The following is a 25,303-nucleotide window of genomic DNA, read 5'->3' on the forward strand; positions in this document are numbered from 1 at the left end:
AACCAACTCATAAAAAATGCATAAAGCAGATGAATATAGTATGATTGTATGCCACTCTACTGTTATAGAGTCCTAGTAGTGATGATAATAAAATATAGTAAAAAGCTTATTTTTCCACTTACAAGCCAAGCCCTATGCTATGCTGCTACTACTTCTTCCCTCGAGTGGTATTTCCAAAGCAAAGCAGAAAGACAAAAACCGCAGGTTCTTTCTTTCATCTCTCTACATATCCATTATTTTATTATTTTCAGCTCTTCTTTTTCCTCTCAACTGTCTTGTCTCACTGTCTTTTTCTCAAGTGCTCTAACCCTTCCCCACTGTCTTCAAAACAAACTTTGCAGGCTTGTTGTCAGAGAACCCTCTCTCTCTTTCTCTCTTTCTCTCTCTCTCTCACACTCACAGAGAGAGAGCAGAGAGAGGTATCTGCCAAAGATATAAAGGAAGCAGGAGAGGACACTGCAAAAGCTTTTTTAAAAACTTGGTCTTTACACATCCATCACACCTAACGAAGTTAATTAGCCACACAGTGGTCACACGCTAATATTAAGCGAAACTTAATAGAGGGGGGGTTCTTTCTTTATCTCTCTCTCCATGGACTTGCGTCTGAAGCAATGGAGAAACCAGCATGAGTCAGAGGAACAACATTCTACAAAGATGCCAAAACTTCTCCCTGAATCCCATCAACACCCACAAACACAATCATCTGCCTCTGCACTCCCTTTGTTTGTACCTGAACCCAACAGCAAAGTCAGCACCCTGTCAGATTCAACATTAGCAGCTACTAACAGATTTCCCAGTAAGATTTTTATTATCTCTTTTCTTCCTTTTGGCAGAAAGAAAGTTTGATTAGCTTCAGGCATTAGTTGCTGCTTACTTTTCACATTTGCTTCTTCCACTACACAACCTTTCTTTTCTCCCTTCTTTGGCTCTTACGTTTTCTCTCTTTTTTTCCCTTTCTGGGCTGGTCTCCTCTTTATTACACCTGTTCAGGGATGGGGAGCTACTTCAGCTTGTCTCAGTGGCAGGAGCTTGAGTTGCAGGCTTTGATCTTCAGGTACATGTTAGCTGGTGCTGCTGTTCCTCCTGAACTCCTTCAACCAATCAAGAAAAGCCTTCTTCATTCCCCTCACTATTTCCTCCATCACCCTCTCCAACATTACCAACCTGCTTGTAAGTTTCTCTCTCTCTTTTTATATTCTCTGCTCTCATACACCCTTCTCCAATACATTACCACGTTTTTCTCGTGCTCTGTGACCATTCACCTTCCCAAGCACCTTCTTTTAGTTTATTTTTAAACCAACTTCCCCCGAGACATTGATTTACTTGATTAAAGGAAAAAATATAGTTTACGTTTTGGACAAGACATGCTTGTTGCATCAGTCTTGGTTTCATACCCGATCTCTTGTGTGGTTTAAGGAAGATGGTTGTGTTACAGCGAGCTTGGAAACCCAGTGGGAAGTGAAGAATGATGTTAGACAACCAAAAGCTATAACTACGAACTTCTTCAAAACACATCCAAGACCTAAAATATAATGACACTGATAAGCCCAACAGTAAACTTCAAAATCTTTAAATGTATAGAATATGGATCACTTAAGACAAAGGGCAATGACATCACCTAATCTGTATAGTCATCTTACAGAGGAATAAGGTTTTTTATGTTATAAGTTGTTGCATCATCATCAGTGTTAACTATAAAAGGTGAAGGGAAGAGTTTTTTGAACATGTTTTGTTTGTTGGATCAGTGCTGCAATCTGGGTATTGGGGTAGGGGAGCGATGGATCCAGAACCAGGGCGGTGCCGGAGAACTGACGGCAAAAAGTGGCGGTGCTCGAGGGACGTGGTGGCTGGGCAAAAGTACTGCGAGCGCCACATGCATCGTGGAAGAAACCGTTCAAGAAAGCCTGTGGAACTACCCACACCAAGTAGTGCTAATTGCGGCGGTGGTGGTGGTGGTAGTGGTGGTGGTGCCGGATCTCTAGGATTAGGTGCTTCATCTTCCATTTCTTCACCGCCGCTAGCTTCTGCTTCTCTGAAATCCCCTTTTGATCTTCTTCATCTTAGTGAACGGTAATCTAAATTCCTTAATGGCTTGGTATGTGTTTGTTTATGTATGTGATTTGTTAAGAAGATGGCAGCCTAAGGGTTGTGTGAAGATTTTAGTTTGGACTATTAATAATTATTATGATTTGAGTGTGTATTGTGTCTAATAAAAGGCAACTAGCGAGTGAGGTTTGTTATGGAAAAGGGTGGCTAAATGTTAGTTTGATCTGAAATATGGTGGGGCATACTTTACTTGTGTGGTTTATTTTTTTCCTTTTGTGTCAATGTGGTTTCTGAGATGAATTCATTGACGTTGAAAAAGTAAGTTTGAATTTGATGCATTCCGATTTGAACAAGTAATCTAAGGAAGGAGATATATGGTTGTGACTTATTGTACTATTGCCTAACTCGGATAGGGACCCCAGTGAGGGTATGGCCACAATGTCTCGTACTTGGGAAATAAAGCAGGTTATTTGAAGAAGATGCCAAGTGGGATCTATATACTGTTTAATGTATCTCAAATGTAAAACACATCAGGAAACAAAGGAAAAAAGGTCATAAATTTTGTTTCTATTAGTGTCTTGCAAACGGGGGTCTCTCTAAAAATCAATGATTAGGGTAATAAATAAGTAACCAACTTTTTAATGAAAATAATGAAAGAAACATGATGAAGAAGAAAACACTTGTTTTCGTTTTTGTTCCTTAACTGGTATGCATTTAATTTGGGTTTTTAAAAGAGTGAAAGGACAAAAGATGTTGTGTAAAGCATTAAGTGGATGGCAAAGACAGTACTAGTGTAGATTTGGCAAGAAGTAATCCCCAACCGTTCCTTTGTAAACTAAATTTAGTAATGTTTGTGTAGCTGTGTTGGACGACAAGAGTTTATAATTTTGTGAGGGTTTTGATAGAAAGGCTGAAGTTGATATTTTTGCTGTGTTGTTACTGGGCCACATGTAGCTCCTCTGGGACCAAGAATGAAGAGTTTGAAAACGAAGATCATGTGGGTGGGGATGGCAGAGCAGGTGGGCATATGCTGAGGCATTTTTTCGATGATTGGCCAAGATCACTGCAAGACTCTGACAATGTTGAAAACAATGCTGCCCGGATCAACTCCGCCACATGCCTCTCTATTTCCATGCCCGGAAATGCTTCCTCAGATGTCTCTTTGAAATTGTCCACGGGCTATGGGGACGACCCGGGCCCAACAGATCACAATGTCAATCTCGGCCCCGACCAACTGCAGTTGAATTGGGCCGGGGGGTGGGCCGGAGGTGGTCAAGTGGCTTCCATGGGTGGGCCACTTGCTGAGGCACTCAGATCATCTACTTCAACTTCATCTCCTACTAGCGTTTTGCATCACTTGCCTCCTCCTGGTTCTGGATCTGAGACCAGCTTTGTTAGCAACTGAAGTTTACTTTGTTGGTGGCCCAATTAGTTTTCTGCTTTTGTTTTGGGTTAAGTTTCAATTTTGGAGCGTTATTGGACAACGGTGTTGTGTGTTGGTATCGTTCCTATGGAGTGCTTTTTGTTTCTTAGTGTGAAATGAAAGGATATGGTGAGTTCTTGGATGCGTCGCCTTTCGTTGCCCATAACACTCGTTTAATCTTCACATGCCTTTATTTACCTCTAGAAAAACTACTTCAGCTCCTAAATTTCCCACTAAGTAATAAACAGAAAACAATTGAAGCTCACGGAAGCAAGAAGATTCAAATACAGTGAAAGCAATTTCTTATATTATTATTTGTTTCTTACGCTCAAAATAAAAAACAGTGAAAACAGCGTTGCTTGCTCCGATCTCCCCTAAAAACTGATTGCTCAAGTCATTCTCCTTATGGGATCTTAACAAGCTGACTCCAAAAAGAATTATATCACCGGCTGCAATTACATATTTGTCCTTTATTTAACCTTAGTTCTTTGTTTCACCTTTAATTTAATTAACTAATTATTTTGTCCGTTAGTTCCTTAAAATCAGCTATAGGAATTTAATTACATTATTCACTCTTTCATCTTAAACCATTGCAAAATGTTAAATGTAAAGATGTTTTCATCTTGTGCAATTGCAATTAATTAATCAAATAATTTTTATTTGTGTATTAATAATTAATTTGTATATTTTAGAAAAATAATGAATATTTTTAGTTATTGCACACACCTTAGCTGTATTAAATAATTTCTTACTTTATTTTAGCTATTTATTATAATTAATTTTCCAGTTTTATTTTATGCTTTAATGAACAAAACCTAATTTAGTCTAAGTTACAAGTTTTATTCAAAGTTTATCATTTAATGTTTAACCATATCTTAAGAAAATAAAAAACTTAAATCTTATTTTTAAAATATAGGACAACACAACTATAATTATTAACTTTAAATTAAAAATGTATATTAAATATATGGAAAACTCATTTAATATAAACATAAAGAAATTCATCACCAACCTCAGGAGTTCACTAAAGATAAGTGGAAATCATGAAACTTCCGTGGAAAAAAATTAAAATCATATTACGTAGAAACTTTTATTTTAAAAAATAAATTTATCTTACTTTATCATAATTTCTATTTAAAACAAAAATTAAAGAAAACAAAAATCATCATAAAAAAAGAAGCAAAAATCATGATTTCAGTGACGACTGCGATGTGAACATTAGGCCAACCCACGTTCCTCTTCTAAAAAAGCAGCTCATGCCTCGTCTCAGCAAGACCAATTTGAGTCCAAATAAATATTAGATAAAGTCGAGTCCAAGCTAAATTCGTCTGAGCATAGTCTAAGTAAAATTGAGTCAACCCATTAAGACAAGGTCGGGCTTAGTCTCATGTCAAGCTCAAGCTCTAAGTTTAACCTAAGTTAAATCAAGTCAGTTTCGGTCGAAACCTAAATCAAATTGAGTCAAACCAATCCAAGTAAATTCCAGTCGGACATTGTGTTTGGATTGATATTTCCTTTTAAAACGTTTCTCTAGAAATTATTTGATGTCGGTCCCCACAAAAAATAAAACGGAAAACAGACAAATATGTAATGTGAATATAAACAAGATTCTTATTTTAAAGAATAGCCGTTGAAAGGAAGTGAATAAAGTAAGGTAATTGTTTTATTTTGTTTTTTGAGCAGGTACCGATGTCTTTATTACACGGATCGGAATTGCTACAACTCAAGTTTTAAATATAAAGGAGACAGTTAACGAAAAAAAAAGAGCCGAAAGCAAAGTATCTCCTGCAAAATTTTCCACTATAAAAGTCCCTTGGAAGCTTCCAACTCCTATACACTATGGAGATTGACATGTGAGACTCAGGTTCGCAGATGAAAGCTTCGTTGATTTACATTGAATCCTAAAAAGAAAAAACAGAAAGATGGGTGTGATGTCGCAACTTATTACCCAGCAAGGCACATGTACAAGATTTCGAGGCCAGTGTCCTGCCTCACTAAAGATTAACTAGCGCTCCACTTATTCCACTTCAATTCAAATATGCTTCTTTGGTGTTTCAGTGCCGGTTAAACAACCAGACATGGGTTGGCTAGTTTCACAAGGGATTTACTGCTGCCATTGTGCACTTGTAGCATTCGTCCCAGAAGCTTTTCATCAAGGATCAACTGCCTCTGGTTCACCTTCATCTGCAAGGGCTGATTCAACTTCATCTGGAAGGGCTGGTTCAACATCATCTGCAATGGCATAAACCGCTGCTGTTCTAGAAGGTGCATAGACAAGAAAGGATCGAGGTCGGTCATCATACCATCCTTCCTGTAAAATCACAGAACAAAATTTTTCGGGATATCAAAACTCTAAAATCAGGTCTGCAATACAAACTAGAGACTTCTGTGTCCATGCCTAAGCATGGTGCACACTCAGACACAAGTTTAGACAAGTCCCATACAGAAGTGAAGTACTCAGCAGAGTGGTTGAGCCGATTGAAGCCACCAAACAAGGCATCATCTGTATCCAAGACAATCTGGAAAAAGGAGAGCATAACCCATTATGAATCAAATTCTCTAACTCGGAAAAGAAAAAGAGAATATAAAATTAATGTTGATCATATTCGATGTATGATAGTATCCCTACACGCAGATTTCATACCTTATATTTCCCAGGGGTTGAGCAGCCAACTCTGTAATCTGAATAGCTGTTGTTCCAATGAAAATTGAAGACAAAGACGAGGTTGCCCCTTTCAAAGATTATAACTTTGTCACCTTCATTTTTCCGTGAAATATATTGGTGCTCAGCAGTCATGAACTGAAGCAAAAAGTTAAGTACAGTTAACGAACATAGGTAAAAAAACTATCTGTAAAAATGAAAGTTAGCTTGCATAACCATGTGTATAGAAACTGTCTTGGGAAAAAACAAATTAAAATATCTGTGCTTCCAAAAGTATATTATGGTTATTATGATTATGACGATGATCATGGTACTGCAAACTTATGCTTGTTATCTTTAATGATGAGCAATGGCCATAAAAGCATAGTTAGACAACCATCCAAATTAAGATTTCATTAGGATAATTCATTGAATAGGAAATAAGAGACAGATAAAGATACGAAGGCTTACACCAAACTTTTCTTCTAAAAGCTGCATGGCTCGATCAAATTCTTGCATTCCTCGATATCTTAAATAGTCCGCATCTCCCTGATTAAGCAATACAAGATAAATTTTGTAACTTTTGAACAAAACATTTATTTTGATGTTTTGCCTACAAAACTAAGATTCTAAAAGGCAATGATTCATCATAATTTTTATCGGATTTATCAGGAAACTAGTTTCATTTTCTGACTCCATATGTTTAACTGTTAACAACTTCATTTGATTTTCATAGGCATGCAATGTTCGAGATGTTCACATCATAAACAATTCATATGCTAGTTTCTCCATTACTCATGTATTTCAACGATTCAAATAATATTATCTTCAGTAACTGTCACTAAATCAGTTTGGCGATTTTCAGGAAGAAAGAAACATGGTCTATATTTCGATGAAGAGGGATCCATACTGTTCGATAACAGTTTGTAACAAGACGGAAACAATCAACATTAACAAAGAAGATGCGGAAAGAGAACAACTTTTCCATAACACCGCTTATACTCATGAAGACAATAAAAGCAAAACAAATAAAATAAAGACTAATCCAACAAGATGACAGGATGAGAAGACAAAAAGCTAATGAAAAATACGAATCATTCCATACTCCACTTAATCTAACTGCCCCCAACAAATAAAATGCTTGGAACTCAGAATATTTGAACGAAATTTGTCCTATAAAAAATACATTAAACCTAAAAGAAAGAATAGGGATGAAGAAAAAGTGCTCATCTAATATTCAAACATGTATAGAAAAACATTATTAAATATAGTGATATTAATGATATCTTAACAAACATGTATAGTTTATAATTCATCAGTAATAAGATGAACACATTTTGCATCAACGTATTGCTCATCTAACTGAAATCTTATAATAAATAAACACTAAATAGTGGGAATATAAATTAGTAATTGCACAGGTCCTGAATGAACCAAGAACTTACCAAGTCAAATCTTCGCCTGCATTTATCATAACTGTAGTTGTTCCCTGGAATTACTGAGCCATCAGGAAGTTGTTGTTCACCCCTTGGAAAATCAATCCACTCTGAACAGACCAATAATGAGTGAGCAAAACTTAATTTGGAAACTTCAAATCCAACTAGTCATGTAATATTGAATCTCTACAAAATAATGTTTTGGTAATCAAATATGCTTACCAGGATGGCCAAACTCATTCCCCATAAAATTCAAATACCCTTCACCACCAAGTCCCATGGTAATAAGCCTAATCATTTTGTGTAATGCTATACCACGATCTATACGAGGTGTAGATGGCCTGTCTAAAGCCATGAAGTCATACATATCCTGAAGAAGGCAACCGAATATTAGTAGTAAAATATAAACGTTCAATTGCAAACTGCATTCATACACTTTATACAGCAGAAACAAGTGTCCTTAAATGATTCAACAGAAGCAAAGTAATTCAAGAAACAGCCAGAGAGGTGGGCGATGTTATAGGTATTCTCTCTAAACTGATACTTAACACCAGAAGCTGATTGCAAATGCATACGAGAAATTTCCATAAGATTTATAGTAGTCAAGCAAGTTATTATTTATATTTTGTAAATAAGCACTTCAATTCAGCATGCAGTTTCAAATAGGTGAGAAACACAATATAGAAGAGACAAGCACCTTGTCCATCAACCAAAATGCAATTGTCTTGTCACCAACCAAGGCCTGATCATGACTCTCAGCATAAGATACACATTTTTCCAGCCATCTTCTGTTTGTTAGTGTGTGGACAATATCACCCATTTTCCAGTCCTCATCTTGCTTCCTACACATAAAGGACATCACTTAAATCAAACATGGATTTCTTTTCACACTACTATACAATGAAGCTCATCCAAATAGGTTTATAATACAATATGCTGTATCTGTGCTCAAAAGTAAAGGTTACTTGAGAATCTCAATCCACTTGTCTGCAATGGCCATTTGCAGGCGATAATCAAAACCAACCCCACCATCTTGTGTAGGAAGGCAGAATGTTGGCATTCCACTCACCTGGAAATGGAAAAAAAATTGAATTGTCAACTGCAGTTTCATTGAGTCATATAGAGGGTTCAAGTTCAATCACCATACTGTCTTTCTTTTTCTTTACAACAGTTACACAACCATTCATACTTGATCAAGGAAAGTCAAATCAAGTTGAAGAGTTGACAACTACTCGACTCTTAAAACAGTTTGAATAAAAAGTTAAAGTTGTACATTTATTTAAAACTTTCAAGAGGATAACATACATCTTCACCAATGGTAACAGCCTCAGGGAAGAGTCCATGAATGAGATCATTAGCCAGCATCAGGTAAACCACAGCATCAACATCAGTTGCCATACCAAAGTACTCACTGTAATTTCCAGTGAATGCTACCTACAGCAAGATCAAAAATACAAAAGAAAAATTAAAATGATTGAGAATGAATATCTAAGTGAAACAGAATCCTCTGCTTCAAAGTCTAACCACGGGTAGAATATATTTCATTAGTTGTTAAAATGGTAAAAATCAACTTTGCTGAAATTGCTAACACCAAAGGAGACTTCTCAATTCCCAGTTCAATGTTTTTAGTGGGAGTAGATGATAGGTGAAGATCTTCATTGTTATCTAACTGTACAATCAAACCATTTCAGTTAAGCAGGTCATATTCATGCTCATGATACAGCATTTCCCGTGTATCCATGAAATGGTGTAAGTTACATGGCTTTTGCATTGTTTGCAGTCTAAAACCAGACCTGGCAAGACCACCAAGGATGCAAGGAACGGGCTTCCTAAGCAAACGAAAATAACCTGGAACTGTTTTTCCTAATTTCATAAGTTTGGCTAATTCCATTTTCAGAATATTTGACAGATTTGAATATCCAGAGAAAGAATAAGAAAACAAACAAGCTCAAGAAAGTAATAAATCTGTCCAATCCTATGCAACTTAATGATATTGACAGTTTCTCCATTTTCGAATTCAATTTGCATTCCAATAATCCTTGAACACTTGATCAAGAACAAATGAAGCAAAAGTAATCTTAAAATACCAAGAAACTTAAAGGCCAAACACAAAATCCAATTAGAGTGTACCTGCAACCCATGATGAGTGTACATCATTGATGTAACACCATCAAATCGAAACCCGTCAAACTTATATTCATCCAGCCACCATCTTGCATTTGAAAGTAGATACCTTAGTACCTAAAATAAGAATTAAAGTCAGTCACTTACTATTATCCATAAGGTATCGAAGAGTCATGATGGAAAATATTATCATAACTAAGCCAGTGAATTCTGTAGAGCCTGCACTTACTTCCCAGCTTCCATAATTGAAAAGGCGAGAATCCCACATCCAATGATAACCTCGTGACCCAGGATGGAAATAATGACCATCAGTTCCATCAAACATGTTTAGCCCATCCAATGTATTATTTGATGAATGGCTACATTCACAATATATTATTTTCACAATCAGATCCAAGGTTGTAGGAATAAAACGTTAAAAAATAGTATCATTGATGTAATAATATGTATGAGGGTAAGGTTAAAAGGAAAGAAATAGAGATATAGATAAAATAAGGGAAAAGAATAATATGTACGAGGAATACTCTTTACCTGTGTACAATATCCATCAGAACAAGCAGACCTAGTTCATGGGCTTTGTCTATCAGAGATTTAAGGTCCTCTGGTGTTCCAAATCGGCTGCTAGGTGCAAAGAAATTTGTGACATGGTACCTGCACCATGCACAATACTATTAGTACAATCAGACCATCAAAACTAAGAAAAACACTAACTTACTGAGAAACCAGAAATATAGCACACAAAACTGCCTGATGGCTGTTATTTTATGAATCTCATTGGGACAATCAGCAATTTGGGAGCAGGGGAAAAATGACAACAAAAGAGTTGCACAAAGCAGACATAATAAGAAAGAAAACCGAAAAGTTACCCAAAGCTGGCATAATAAGAATGTTCTTGGATGGCCATAATCTGGACAGCATTGTAGCCAAGCTTTTTAATGCGAGGTAGTACATCATCTCTAAAATTGGCATATGTGTTGATCTTTGGCTCCTGCACCACATGGTTCACAATATTGCTGATGGTAGAAAAAGAACTGAAACTCTAAATGGACACTTTACAGATTTATAGATAGTTGACTTTAAAATAAGACAATACATATAGGAAAAGGAAATAGATTACTAATTGATTTACATAAAAAAAAAAATGATCTTACCGGACTACTCATTCCAACATGTGACTCGTATATTCTAAGTGATTTTGGTCTCTTTGGCTGTGGACGTTTGAACACATATTTTTCCTGTAAATATTAAAAAGAAAAACTTAATGCAGAAGCGCATGGTAAAATAATTAAACATAACTGAAAGTATTGTTATCAACAAATATTTTTTATTTGATATACTAACTAAACTATATTCAATATTATCCTGCATTCTGCCACCTATTCTCTATCTCTATATTTTTGAATAATTAAGAAGAGAAATTACTTACATCATTCCTCCTAATGTAAGAAAACATTGCAATGACTTAAAAATACTACTACAAAATTGCCAACATGTAAGGGAAAAGAGATATCTAGATTTGTCATCTCTTTCTCTAAGTGTAAACTAACATTTCAGAAATCTAGAAGCTTACCTCTTCTGGGGGATCATAGTATATTCCGCTATATGGAATTTCACCAGGAGCCTGTACAGAAAACTTGATCCAAGCAGGAATCGAGTCCTTTACTCCAGATGGAGTATCCATGCGGATCTACAAATATGGTTGAGAATCAGTAAGTTTGAAAATTATAGAGGAGAACTTTTCAGACATCGTATGTCACTTGCTAGGGAGTTGTGATAACACCAAGAGGATTTTTCTTCATACTTGCAACAAATTTTATCTTCTTTCAGAGTGTAATTCTTCATAAAAAGAAAAACACTAATTGAAAAAAATGTTTAAGCACCAAATTTGAGGAACTAGGACATACATTTAAAAAAATACTCATTAGTTATGATATAAAAGTCCTGCCTATATGAATACTCAAACTAAAATATAAGTTATTTATTTGATAAAGAAATAAATATAAAGACTATCAACGAAGGTAATAACATATATGAAGACTATCTAGATCCATCAAATTGTTTAGGAAAAAAATTACCTTGACCCGAGAACCATGAGGAATTGGTGGTGAACCATCCACATTGTTTGGCAAAAAAATCTCCCAAACACCAAACTCATTCTGTAAAGTAAAAATTACAACATTTAAAGGTTGCTAATAACAAATACAATTGTCAATTAAGTTCAAATAACAGTATCTGCAACCAGGAGCTTGTAAGATTTGTAACAATCACATTCAGATCCTAAAATACATCTGTACAGGGATGGAAAATGACAAACTGGAGTCGAAGCAGAGGTAGGTCATGCAGGATTATGGAGGTATCATCTGAGCTTGGAACTCAGCATGGAACTCCGTATCAAACTAATAAAATACACTATTTAGAGCCTCTTTCTTTCCCTCATCCTTTAGATGTGTAGATATAAATAAAACTTAGAATCGGTTAAATATAATCAATGGAAGACCAGCGTATTTTGGACATAATAAAATTATAATCAAGGGTAGCTCTTATTTATGTACTATTTTCAAACTCTGTCTCTAATCAACAAGACTTGGTTTTATCCCCAGTACATGAAAAAGTGGATATTATAACCAAACCATAACCATTTTTGGTTTTATAAACCTGTTTTAATTTTTAGAAAACCAGTTATATATGACCAATTATAGCAAAAACCAGTATTGAAAATTACAAATTTTGTTTTAAAGCTGATTTGTGTTTAGTACATTCTTACAACCAGTTCTGGTTTTAAAGATTGTGCTGTTTTAACTAAAATTGATTTCAAATGTTGAAGTTGGATTTTCAAAAGCCAAAGCCAATTATTAATAGAAGATATTAACTGGTTTCAGTTATAGCCAGTTTTTAAAAAATTAAAACTGGTTTTACCAAACCAGTCATGGAAAACTGAATATGGTTTGGTTATAGTTATTTATTTTATAACTAGTTATGATGATGGACCCTATTTTCATCATGGGACTCATTCCATACCTTGTAATTGAATCCTAACATACTGATTATCCCAGCATCATCAATATGTTGGGTATTGACGACAACTCTATTTATTACTGTTAAGATTTAAACTGTCAAAAAGTTCAATATATTGAAAAGAGGCATATGAATGGTTTTATATCTCTAACATGCATCCCTCATGAAAGTCCTTGAGTCCATGGAATAAGAGCAAGAATGAAATTACAAATCAATTAGAAGAATGAGATGACAAGAATTAAATGAATGACCACTTGATTTTAGAGGGCTATTCATACCAATAGCAAAACCCAACTCTCCAAAACTGTTACAAACATATGACTTATTCTATACCTTTGACAATTAAGCATTGTACAAACATGAAGCAGAATAAAATAATTGCCATAGCATAACTATTATATTGAATATAACTAAAGCAATAATTATATCCATCAACAGTTACCAATACTCATTCAGCTTTTTAGTCTTACTATCATAAGAAATTAATAGATTTCTATATTTGTTTGAATAGCACAGCCACCTACCTAGTTTTTTATTCAAGGATATTTCCATTTTCTTCCTTTTTTAAGTAAATACTCAATTTGGTCGTCCAAGCATTAAAGTCGACATAAAAATGATCTCACTATTATGGTGCTTTGTGAATTCACATCTTGAATAAATTCGTATAAACCTAAGGCTACCTCATATAGTTCAACATGGTCCCCATAGAACAGCAGAGAAACAGATTTCTTTTGATAAGACAGGTCTAATTTAATTAGGTCGAGTCACAGAAAATGAAAAGGAAATGAACAAGGGGGAAAGAAGGTTAGATTTTAGGTCAAACGGAGGAAAGAATACGAAGTTGAAACCACAAGACGTTCAACTTCTTATTTACACATAAGGGCTTATTAATGAAATGAAAAAAAGTATATTGAAGTTCACATGTATGAACTTTGAAGACCAATGAAAGATAACATACCCGAGTCATTACGTCTGCATTTGAATTCCAATTGTTGAAGTCTCCAATTAATGCTGCTGACTGAAAAGCAATCAATAACATCCATAATGTTTTGGGGAGGAAATTAAAAAACCGTTATATATTGATTAATTGTCTTCAAGTATAGAGACACACTACACACACAACATCCAATTGTTAGCAGATGTCAGATGGCAATGACTGACAAAACCCACCATGCTGGCACTACCACTTGATAACATTGATCCAAAAAGGATTTTCTCCAAACTTAATAAGAAAATATAGAATGGTTTAGTATGGAAAGAGTCAGACTTAAATCATAAATTAATGGTAGATTATAAATTAGGTCTTCCGAATTTAACCAAATAACTGCATTTTCACCTTCAGGTAGCTAGTGCTTGACAATCAGTTACCACAAGTAGATTCCGTTCAAATTTAACCACATTATGAACGAGAAAGTCTCAAAGACCACAATTCAATCAAGCAATTTAGAGAAGTCCAACAAGTCCTAAATTAACTCTAACATATATGAACATTTTTTTTTTTTAATTCTTACATATTCAAGTAGGCTAACAGCTAATGCAATACGTACTGATCGAGTGCAATGAAGACCTACTATAACACTCTTGCCAAATGTATAATTAAGCAGAGATATATTAAAATTTAACTTCAAAGAGACTCTACCAAAGTGGCAGACGTGCTCCAAAATAGTAATCGTACACATCAGATCAAACACTTCAGATGCCTCTAGGAGTATTTATATCTTTCTTTTATTTGTTTAACTTTCACACTAATACAGATAGAAATACCACAGTCATTACATAATTACAGAAATAATCATATATACAATGAATTACACTGCAAAATAATTTGAACCAAAAAACAAGAAACACTGCTAACTCCAATAATTGACTAGAAATATACCTTGGCTCCAGGTGCCCACTCTCTGTAAGTAATGCCTGTAGCACTGCAAACAAAAGTTTATAGTCATTAAGGACCATATTGATCAACTAGAAACTGGAAATTAGGGTGTAGCAATATGGGCATTATTTCCCTTTTTATGTACATTTATGGTTGCACAATTAACATCTGTACTACGACAACCGTTATTTGTGTGGGTGTAATTCAGTGTATTTCTATGATTTGTTGGCTGCACGGGAGGTCTGTATGGTAAGGACATTGTGTCTCGTTTATTGTAATAGCATTGACTTAATATTGTAACAGGTCTTGGTTTACCTTGTATGACTTATTTAAGTATATACATATCCTTTTTTGCTGAGCCAAAAAAACCACCATTACTTAGTATAAAAAATTTATCAATAAAGGTGTAATTCACTGAGTCTATTACTTTCTCTCTCCTCTCACGGCCACAATCTCTGTTTTGAAGATCTTAAGTATGATACTCACCAAGCAATTCTTGTTGGCCATTTCAATCTAGCCCCTTCCCGGAAGCTGGCCTCTTACAATTTCCAGTTACTAATATTTATTATTAGTTAGATTGCCTATTAAGGTTTTAACAACTCTAGCTGCCACTTGCCAGATGACTTCAATTCAAGGTTCTTTGATTTGTAGCATTAATCCATTATACAAGACTTAGTCCTCTTAGGGTATTCAATCTAGTGTATATTGTTTGTTGATCAGTAATAGATATATTGGATTGATGTATCTATTTATCATCTTAATAATGACATCAATAATTTATGAAACAATGTTATGTGTATGTACACATGTGAGATATTAAGCTCTAAAGCAACCATAGCACAGTACCTGCGTATGAAGCCAAATTTTTCATAGCCACGAGAAAATGTATCCAGACCACCTTCATGTTTGTTAATTTCATCGTGCAATCTTTTGTATTGTCCAAAACTGTGAATTAAGAAACAAAATTTAAAACAACCTCGTCAATTTAGTTACAGTACAGTAGGTAAAAAAGTGTTAAAGCAGAGATGTTAGAGTTTTGAAAACCAGAGGGTATTGTACGGAACTTTGTTAATAAACAACCTATATAAGCAGAAAATTGAACATTGATGCGTAGTATTGCACTTTGTTGGTTTCAGTTTTGAACAACTAATGTCAACTGACAATTGTACAGGTGAAAGCTGACAACCCAGTAGGATTTGATAGGCAGTTATAGTACAAAGAACTTTGTAACAGTCTACTTAGAGACACCCCCTTTTGTACTCACATTGTTTGATGTAAAAGACGCTCATTGGGGTTGACTTACCGGAAATCAAGATGCCCACGGTGGGCTAGCAAAGATGGATCAATCTCATAAATTTTCTGCCCAGTGCCAGGTCGGGGAATGGTCTTAGGTTTAGCTTCATCACTTGGTATCTTTACGTTCTTGCCAACAGATACCGTTGGTAAAACAGAACCTAGCCCACCTTCAATCTGTCTGTAACTGCTATCTGCTTCACTAATGCTGTATTTATCCTCATCTTCCATTGTTAAATCCTCTAAATTCTGAAAACATTAAAACATATATTCAGCAAAGAATATTCAAAGAAATTTACAATCTCCAAGAAATCCAATCTTGAGATTAATAATAACAAATAAACAAAAATTGCAAACAAAATAACAAATCATATGCATCTGTAAGTTGTAATCACACTCTTATTAATCTCATTGTCATATTTATTTTTCGACTTCATTACTATGCTCATATTGCTCCCGAATGGTGATGGTATGTAAACATTGTGACTTATTATTATCATGATTCTTTTTTTGAGTATTGAGTGTAGTATAAATTATTTAGTTTACATAATATTATTTTAAATAGCATTCCACTTCCTGCTGTAACATTTTCGGAGTTGGCCAATATGCATTCTAATTTGAGTTTGATAAACTTTGGGATTGCGTCACTTGTGCTTGTCTCACCCAACCATTTACAATTACAATCTATTGAGAGAAATCGAAGCCCCTCTTACTTGAGGGATATTTAAAAGAGCCTTGATTGGAAGACTTGGTACAATGAAGGTTGAAGATCCATATGAAAACTTGGTTGAGTTAAAATAAATGGACAATCTAGAGGACTACATCTAAGAAAACTCATCAAATAGGTCTTAAGTCACATTGAATAAGATAAAATCTACACCACAATTTAAGTGGTGTTTGCATGATTCAGGACAAAAAGCACGATAAAATATGTTGATTAGAAGATTTAAAGTCACACGGATAGAATTTCCTAAAGCACTGTGGTTAGAATTTGAAATGAGGTCGAACATGTGTTTGTCTAATCTGAGACAGACTCCTAAAATAGACTTCACATATAGAAATCTTGTAACAGCAGTTTGAGCTACAGCCTACTAATCTGCAACCATGACCCGGAAAACAGCATTTGTACAATAACATTTTCCTTTATTTTCCATTCACAGCAGTAGAGTTTCTATATCTTTTTTCTCTCCATCCTCCAGATTCTTTCTTGCTCATAATTACAATCAGCTATGAACCATATGGCAAAAATATACCTAAATAAGCACTGGTTTGCAACCAAAAATGCACAAAGTTTTCATACATTCTCCAGATGCATTGGGCAAGAAAACCACAATCCAAATACAAAGAAAGGCATGTGACAACAAAACACAAAAATAATTATATAAACATGTTTGATATAGAGTAAGAGAGAGGTACATGTGCATCCTCTGAGGTTATAACAGGAGTTTCAAGTTGATCTGTCAAGGATGCAGAGTTATCTTGATCTTGAGGAATAAGAACCTTATCAGATTCAGCAATTGCAGAAGACGGGGAATCAGAATCATGAGAAGATTTTACAGCAAGGATTTTCCCTGAAAGTACACACAAATGATATCACTGAGGAGTTTTAAATCCAATAATGTAGATTTATCAGTGCCATGCACAAACTAGATTGAACTTTGTGTTCATCCAAAGCAAAATAGACATACAACATTATTTCCCTTTCCTATTTTTATTGCTATCACTATGATGTATCAGTAATTTAAAAAATCACATATCATCATATAATCAGTTTCACAAATCAAATGAAGCCAATTTCACGCTGCGACAGTTTGTCCAATCATAGCCATTCAGATTACAGATCATTTCCCTTTCACCATCAAACCTTATACAGTATGTTTCAATCATTCAATTCAAATTCTGAAAACAAAGAGTTTAGTCGGGATTCAACTCTAAATTTTGCAAACATACATGAAAGTGGAATTACTTTCACCCAAATTGCAACCCAAGGAAACATATTTTGTCAAGAGTGAATCTAAAAGCACGACCTTATCACAATAGCTTATATTATAAATTCTTTCTGTAGTTACTAAAATGCTGATGCATATTTTCAAATGTTCGGTTTATCAGTTATACCAACCCACAGTGGCTTCTCATGTTATAGAATTCAAAGAATGCAGAGTCTAATCGATATAATTATTACAATGACACTGTTGAAATTTCACATGCAAGCACACAAATTATCATTTTTGATTTACAATTTACAAACACAACCAAAGTTCACAGTTTTTCCTTTATCAACATATGACCAACGAATCATGAAAACGCAGATAAATCTTAAAATTCATCCAATAGAGTAATAGTCATAAAAGTCGAAAACTCGATTATCTCAGTTACTAACAGATGCATCAACGGTCATAAAACAGAGCTACACGCTAACATCGTTAATCTAAAAATGCCACGAAATTGAACACGTAACCGAAGTCCAGCCCACGAAATAAACAGTATACAGAATCTCACGTTTCAGCTTCACGAGGTTAACACTCGCTTCTAACACGAAATCAAAAACTAAACAAACAAGTTTCCGCCCTTGCATGTGCTTTAGCATTCAAGAAAGCAAATAATAATGATAAATATATGATTACTATCATCATTATTAGTTATAAGAACAATTATAATGACGACGAAGATAACAACAAAAACAAATAATAAGAAGCAGTGAAATCCAGAATTAGCAAGTGCTACTCACATAACTCCACAAGAGAGGAATGTAACGGAATCGTAAAAGCATAAGGCTAAAATGAGGAAGGTTCATTACGAGAGAAGTTGTTCTTTCTGAGAAAAACAGGAAGAGACGCTGCCCTGCGATCGCCACGGAGGCTGGAGGCGTTCAGCGGAGGAACAACCGGAAATCGAATTCCCGAGATGGTGTAAACCATCTTTACCTGCGCTTAGGGTTTAGTCTTTGAGATTTAGGGGAGAAGAAGAAGAGAATGTTCTCTGAGAAGCAGAAGAACAGATCCAAAAGTGTGAGTGTGGTGAGTTCGAGGTGCCGAGAGAAGCGTGACACTATGAGAAGGAGTGATATTATATATAGTAATAATGTATGAGATAAATTCTGAGATTTTATTTAAATAATTATAAAGAAAATGAAATTGTACGGTGAAGGGTGGCGCTATCTGCGTGGAGGTGACAACAAGACTGCGAGTGATGCTGCTACGTGTGCTTGTTTACAGTCCAAACAGCATGCTAATGAAACTTATGGGACCCACTTCTCTTCATTTCTGATCGTCCATCGTCTTCGCCAAACGAATAGCACTTGGATATGAAATGCTTGGCTATGGACACGCTTCACAGATATTTTCCTTTTTGCTTTTTCTCTTTTCTCTTGTGTTCTGTTGTCCTTTCTATATAGTTTAGGAAAAGGGAAAAGTTTCATGAATGAAATGTTAAAGGATCTTTTTCTTTGTGGCAAGTATATGCCTTACCTTGCGTCCCCTTTCTCAAATCATAAAATTAAATACTTTTCACTAGTCCTCACAAAAAAAATGTTCCAAAAGTGCATGTTGGATAATATATCATAAATACTTCTCTTGATACCAAAATTATTAGGAAATCGCAGTCTGTAAATTCCTTGAATTATTCTAATGGGTTCTCGTGGAATGAGCCTTGTAATTAAAATAAATTTGAGAGTTAGATTCTGGAGATCGTATGTTATTTATGTATGTATGATAATACGACACTAACTTCTGAATCAACTAATAGTTATACTACAACAAAGGATAAGAGACAAAAACCTGAATTATTAGGAATTGGAAAGTATCTCGTGATCACAGTTCTTCTTCGAAAATATAATAATGGTTTTCTTGTTCGGTAGTCCCTTCCTGTCTGAGATGCTGCAAGGTTAAAGAATGCAATACCCTGCTGATTCTGGTATGATATTTGACACTTTATCTTATTATTTATTTTATTCGCAGCTTAGATCTTATCAACTATGAGAGATACTGTAAAAACATTATAAAAAAATACCATTAGAGGTAACGGTTTAATTACAGCAGTTGTATGAGAATTATTAAATGAGAAATTTAGTTATTATTACAAATAAAATAATAATTAAAATTATTTAATAGTTCAGATTAGTATTTAATTTAAAATCTAACATGCTTTTCTGAAGATCTTACATAATTTTTAATAAAAACATAAGAGATATTTTAATTAAACACATAATTCAAAATTTAAATTTAATAACTGTTTCAATTGTTTTCCGCAATAATTGAAAGTTATTCCTTACATACCATATATATGCGTATATATGTATCTATACTATCTAATACATGTGTAAAACTATAATGATATAGTTTATATTAACTATTACATCATTTAGTAACTTTTAATTGAATAATTGTGTTTATCAAAATTTACAAAATAATTTCTTTTAGATAAACCATGTTTATAAAAGAATTATATTAGTAGAGATGTCAACGCTGGGTAGGTGATGACGGTTTCTTCGGCAACCATTTTCTAGCAAATAATAGTATCAACAAGTATCGTATTTATAGCAATTTAACAAGTATATTGATAGTTTGATTTTTGGGTTTTTTTATTGATTGATAGTGTAAGTAAATAAAAATATTAGTAATTAGATAGATTAAGTAGAGTAGGGGCTATGAATTGATTTCATCTCATCTTCTTCTACTACACCACTACCATCTTGTTTATTTACTATGCAAATCATTTAATGTCCTATGAGTATTCTTTCTATGTAGAGTTAAGTTCATCCCCGATACACTAGAACCTAAGGACTCCAAATCCAGTGTGATTTCTCTACTCTTTGTCCTGGTGCTTAGCATGTGACCTTTCCTTCTTGGAAGGGTTTTCCTGGTTGCCCAACCTCATGGATTTGAGTTCCAGGTTTCCTTGCAAATAGGGTTTTCTCACGAGACTCAGTTTCATTTCTTGTGCTCAGCCAAAAAGTCCAAATATGTTGTCCTGTCTTTTTCTACTTTCATGGCTCAACTCTAGTACTGTGGCTTAGCTGCATACTTGATATTTCCTTTTATTTGTACTACAAAAAAACAAAATATCATTATAATTCATAAAACTCTATTTCTCAATATTTCAAGCTAAAGAGGTTTGTTTTGTACACAAATAACACCATTTGATACATGATAAGTGTCAATTTTAAATGGAAAATTTACTTATTCTTGATAGTTATCAGTAGGGTACGGGTAGTAGTTTCTTCATACCCTACCTGTTGAGTAAATATTTGTTCTCGTACCCGTATCCATATTTATGCGGGTATCCGTTATACGAGTATTCACATATTTTTTTTAATATCCATGAATATCCATTGGGTACCCGCGAATATTTACAAGAAAAAAATTAATATTTAACCACATATTTTAACCATAAATTTAAATAAAAACACAATGTATAACATTTATAAATTTTATAAAAAGTGCAAATTACTCGTTTAAGTAGTGGTGAATACAGATTATAAGGAAATGAAGATTTTTCAGAATCAATTAATACAAAATAACTCATTAAAAATCAATGTATTAATGTTTTAATCATTTTTTTTAATTTAAATTAGAATATAGAGTACGAGTATTCATGAGTACATATATCCCGTACCCGCCTTATTAACATACGAGTATAAAAAAAATACTCTTATATATTACCCGCGAATATCCATTTGTTGCGAATTTTATTCGAAGATTCATATGGGTACAATTTTTTTTATATCCCTGTATATTACCTTAAACTATTTGAAACTCCATTTTTTATAAATTAAAATTAACACAATAGTAACTTTTAAAATACATAAAAATATAGATAATTTGACTGATGGTTAAGATATAGAATTGTTTTAAGTCTGTCATAGGGAAACAGTTACAGCAATACAACCTATTAACCAAAACTTTAATAAATAAAAAAAATACCAATACAACACAACAATATTTCACAGGTGAGATTTCACACAAAGAAAGATTACCATTTTCTCAACCTGCACTTACATTATTGTTACATAATATAATCATAATAAGTCTCATATACAGCTATATTAAAAATTATAAGGTCCTAATGTAACAAAAACAAATCTATTTAATTTCATCATAATAAAAAATTGTTATTTATATTATAAATAGATATATGAATAATGAGAAGATATGTAGAAAACTCATTAAATAGGTTTTATCATATGCTAACACTTGATAGACATAGATCAATAACGAACCTTTAAGTCAATAATTACATTACGATCTAAATCATTCATCTACAAATTTTACAGTACCTAAAAATTATTTATCAACTTTTTACCATCTAATATTTTAGTATAAGAATTAAATTATCAATGACATAAGGAAATATTTGTTATATTACATGTTCTATTACTTAATACACAAATTCAATCATGATTCACAAACTGTAATTGACTTGTGATCTCCAATTTTCATGTATAAATCATTCCAAAACATTGTATTTAAATCACGTTAATATAATTTTATAATATCCTTTAAATCATACTTATTCACAAATAGTAATCAATTCTTATAAATTATTAGATTCAAACATCAGGGAAAACATAGGAAAACATGAAAAATATATCCATAAATTCATTAAAATAAATTAAATCCATGATTATCAATGTTTTTAAAATAAATTAAGCCAACAATGTTCATCACATTATATACCATATCATATCACTTCATTAAATTGTATCACAATTGAAAGAAACTCATAAAACAAAAATCATTTTACCACAATTATTGTCTTGACCTTAAACTTGGAATAATCTGTCTTAACCTTTATTCTTAACTAGCTTTTAAAATCCACATTAAAATATAAATCAGATTAAAATCTAAATTAAATAAAATGAATTGAATATCTAATAAAATAAATTTTAAATGGATTAAATAATAACAAAAGTAAAAGAATCCGGCATTAATGGATTTTTTTTCCGCGTTATATTAATTAGGTAATGTTTTCGTACAATTGTCAAATATATAAAAAGAAATGCAAAATTAATATATAACTAATACTAAATACTATGCGTGATTAATTATTTAATTACAAACAACTGTATAGTAGTAAGGTTATTAATTTTACCTTATTTTTTTACAATATATTGACTTGTATTAATTATTTTATAAATTATATCATTAATAATGCGCTAGTAAATAACCATTTATTTTGATCTGACAGATTTATAATAAAATTAAGTTCAGTGTTTAAACAGTTTTGAAAACAATTTTTTTCGTATAATCCTAAACTTTTTAATCTATTGAAAATTTAATAAATTCATTTATAATAAATAATAACTAGTTGTTGTATGACTTTTCGATTTGTCAACTTTTTTATTTTTCTGATGTAAAAAACAACTTTTAGAGTTTTATAAAAAATAATTTAAGGGTTCATTAAATATAAATATTGAGAGAGAAAAAAAAACTTGGTCTTAATTTTTGTATTGAAAATATTAAATTGATTAAAATCTTTATTCCATAATGATTTTATTTCTGATAAAAAAATCTGAAAATACAATATTTAATATGCGCGAACTTCATTTACCATGATACTAACCTGGTAAATGATTTAAAGTTTTAATAGAATAAAAAAATACAACATTAAATATGCGCCGCGAAGTAGTTAGAAGTTACATAACCATGGAATAACTTAAAGATTTAAAGGATACGAACTATATTAAAAATAGCTTTTGCATATATGTAATTTATAATTATCTTCAATTTATTAAATAATGTAATTAGTATTTAAACTTTTAGAAAAACGAAATCCTTAAAATAATAGAAGTGATTACTTTTAAAATTTTCTATGAGGAGATAAATTTGATGAGATTAAAAGTATAAAATAAATAATGAAAGTTATCTTACAAATAAAATTATTTTAAATATATATATTTTTAGGAACTTTTCTTCATTTTCAAAACCTTGTCCATTATAACGCGATTAAGTGTTTTATTCATGTGAATCTTCATGAACAGTTAAATCATATCACGAAAGAAGGTATGCGAAATTTCTTCCTTGCATAACAATTTTAGTATCCTTCTTGCGATGATAGCAGCCAATTAAGATTGGAAATATAAATTTTGCAATTTTTAAAATTCATATAAACAAAATGGAAAACTGATTAAAAAATAGATTAAAATATAGATCAAAATAAAATACAGATTTAAGAAAATGGGACTTTAATGGAAACAGATTTAAGGAAATAGATTTTGAATGAATCTGAGCAAAAACAAAATGGAGCAGTTTAATAAAATCAGATTTTTTGCCCACCTAGTCAAAAGAAACGCAACAACTTTAAGTAAAATTGATACTTTGACCTTTGTAATTATAAACCTTCTTGGTAATAAATTCTAAAGTTATTATAAAGCAAATATTCAATATTATAACAAGAATTTTGAGATATGAAAATGAGTTTTAATTTGAGATGTGAAAATGAGACGCGAAAAAGATATGTGAAAAAGACTAATTATAAAGTTTTAATTGAATTGATTTCAATTTTAAAAGAAAAAGTGGATCCACGTGTAATTTGCCAACAAAATTTTATTAGTCTTTTTATTATCTTTAGATAAATTCATTATTATTATTATTTACTATTTTTAAATTTTTAATTATATAGATTCACATTTTGATATTTTTAAGATATTGTTTAATAATATTTAAATAATTTGGATATTTAATTTTCAATTATTATCTTTATAATAATATTTGAAAAATTTGATAACTACTTTGATTTCATTATTATATAAATATAAATCAAATTAATTCACTTTCATTGTACTAAAATAAATTATAAAAACAAAACATTTATATATAAGTCAATCACTAACCTATTAAGTTGAGGTGGGTCGAATCTAATTACAAAATTTTTAACTAAAAAAAAGTAAATTGAATTAATTTTTTTTAACTCAATCCATAAATAAACAAATCAAGTTAACTTATTTTTACACTTTCTATAAATAAAAAGGAACGGGGAAAATGAACGTTAATTAGTTTTGTGCCTACAAAATATAAAAGTAAATTTAACAACTTTTATCCACTTAGTCTTGAGTTTGAGATGGAGTGAATTTAGATTTGTTGAGTGAACTTATACCGTTCCCTTGAGCAATTTGCGATCTACTAATGTTGACTCTTTTATTTGTTGAACCGTTTAATGCAAAATTAGTTATTTTGCAAAATTTTCAAAAAATAACACCAAACTTCAACAAATTATTATTTTTAAACTAAAATACATTTCTATCAAAATTTAATTGTTTAACTTTAACCACCTGCAGCATTATTTCCACATTCACACCAGTCCAACCAATTTTAATTAAAAAATATATTGTTGAATTCTAAACTATCCATCTTAAAATAACCTTATTTTTAAAATAGTCTTGATTTTAAAATATTATTATTTTGATGAATTTTATAAAATGCGATATATAAATGTATGTTGCAAATATTTAT

General features: G+C 32.4%; 2 protein-coding genes across 3 annotated transcripts; one reads left to right on the forward strand and one right to left on the reverse strand.

Annotated features, from left to right (window-relative positions):
• The first annotated feature begins 452 nt into the window (after positions 1–452).
• On the forward strand, positions 453–3,611 carry GRF3 (growth-regulating factor 3). The gene is made up of 4 exons (XM_028059331.2): positions 453–796; positions 991–1,170; positions 1,746–2,070; positions 3,001–3,611. Exons 1-4 carry the CDS (start codon positions 592–594, stop codon positions 3,449–3,451), a joined length of 1,161 nt encoding a protein of 386 aa, XP_027915132.2. The 5' UTR covers positions 453–591; the 3' UTR covers positions 3,452–3,611.
• Positions 3,612–5,252: 1,641 nt separating this feature from the next.
• On the reverse strand, positions 5,253–18,925 carry LOC114182615 (1,4-alpha-glucan-branching enzyme 1, chloroplastic/amyloplastic). 2 transcript variants are annotated; one of them, XM_028069517.2, is made up of 22 exons: positions 18,652–18,925; positions 17,271–17,425; positions 15,865–16,103; positions 15,408–15,506; positions 14,565–14,607; positions 13,644–13,703; positions 11,746–11,826; positions 11,241–11,357; positions 10,822–10,905; positions 10,537–10,658; positions 10,202–10,321; positions 9,900–10,029; positions 9,677–9,787; positions 8,852–8,980; positions 8,512–8,615; positions 8,244–8,388; positions 7,769–7,916; positions 7,556–7,656; positions 6,582–6,659; positions 6,114–6,269; positions 5,914–5,988; positions 5,253–5,780 (listed from the first exon to the last, which is right to left on the reverse strand). In XM_028069517.2, exons 1-22 carry the CDS (start codon positions 18,770–18,772, stop codon positions 5,622–5,624), a joined length of 2,577 nt encoding a protein of 858 aa, XP_027925318.2. In that variant the 5' UTR covers positions 18,773–18,925; the 3' UTR covers positions 5,253–5,621. The 2 variants fall into 2 exon arrangements, with proteins under 2 accessions (XP_027925318.2, XP_027925322.2); XM_028069521.2 differs by having other exon boundaries at positions 18,583–18,905.
• Between the last annotated feature and the right edge of the window lie 6,378 nt (positions 18,926–25,303).

This window comes from Vigna unguiculata, chromosome 1 (genome assembly GCF_037176805.1).
Source record: "Vigna unguiculata cultivar grain cowpea cultivar isolate G323 ecotype 2 chromosome 1, ASM3717680v1, whole genome shotgun sequence".
NCBI lineage: Eukaryota > Viridiplantae > Streptophyta > Magnoliopsida > Fabales > Fabaceae > Vigna > Vigna unguiculata.

Bases quoted from the DNA above. Each gene is read 5' to 3' on its own strand.
- GRF3 (XM_028059331.2), top strand. From the start codon at position 592: ATGGACTTGCGTCTGAAGCAATGGAGAAACCAGCATGAGTCAGAGGAA. The intron at 797-990 runs GTAAGATTTTTA...ACACCTGTTCAG, and splicing joins AGCTACTAACAGATTTCCCA to GGATGGGGAGCTACTTCAGC. The intron at 2,071-3,000 runs GTAATCTAAATT...GGCCACATGTAG, and splicing joins CTTCTTCATCTTAGTGAACG to CTCCTCTGGGACCAAGAATG.
- LOC114182615 (XM_028069517.2), bottom strand. From the start codon at position 18,772: ATGGTTTACACCATCTCGGGAATTCGATTTCCGGTTGTTCCTCCGCTG. The intron at 8,981-9,676 runs GTACACTCTAAT...ATCTTGCTGTAG, and splicing joins ACACTCATCATGGGTTGCAG to GTAGCATTCACTGGAAATTA. The intron at 6,270-6,581 runs GTAAGCCTTCGT...TTTTTGCTTCAG, and splicing joins TTTTAGAAGAAAAGTTTGGT to TTCATGACTGCTGAGCACCA.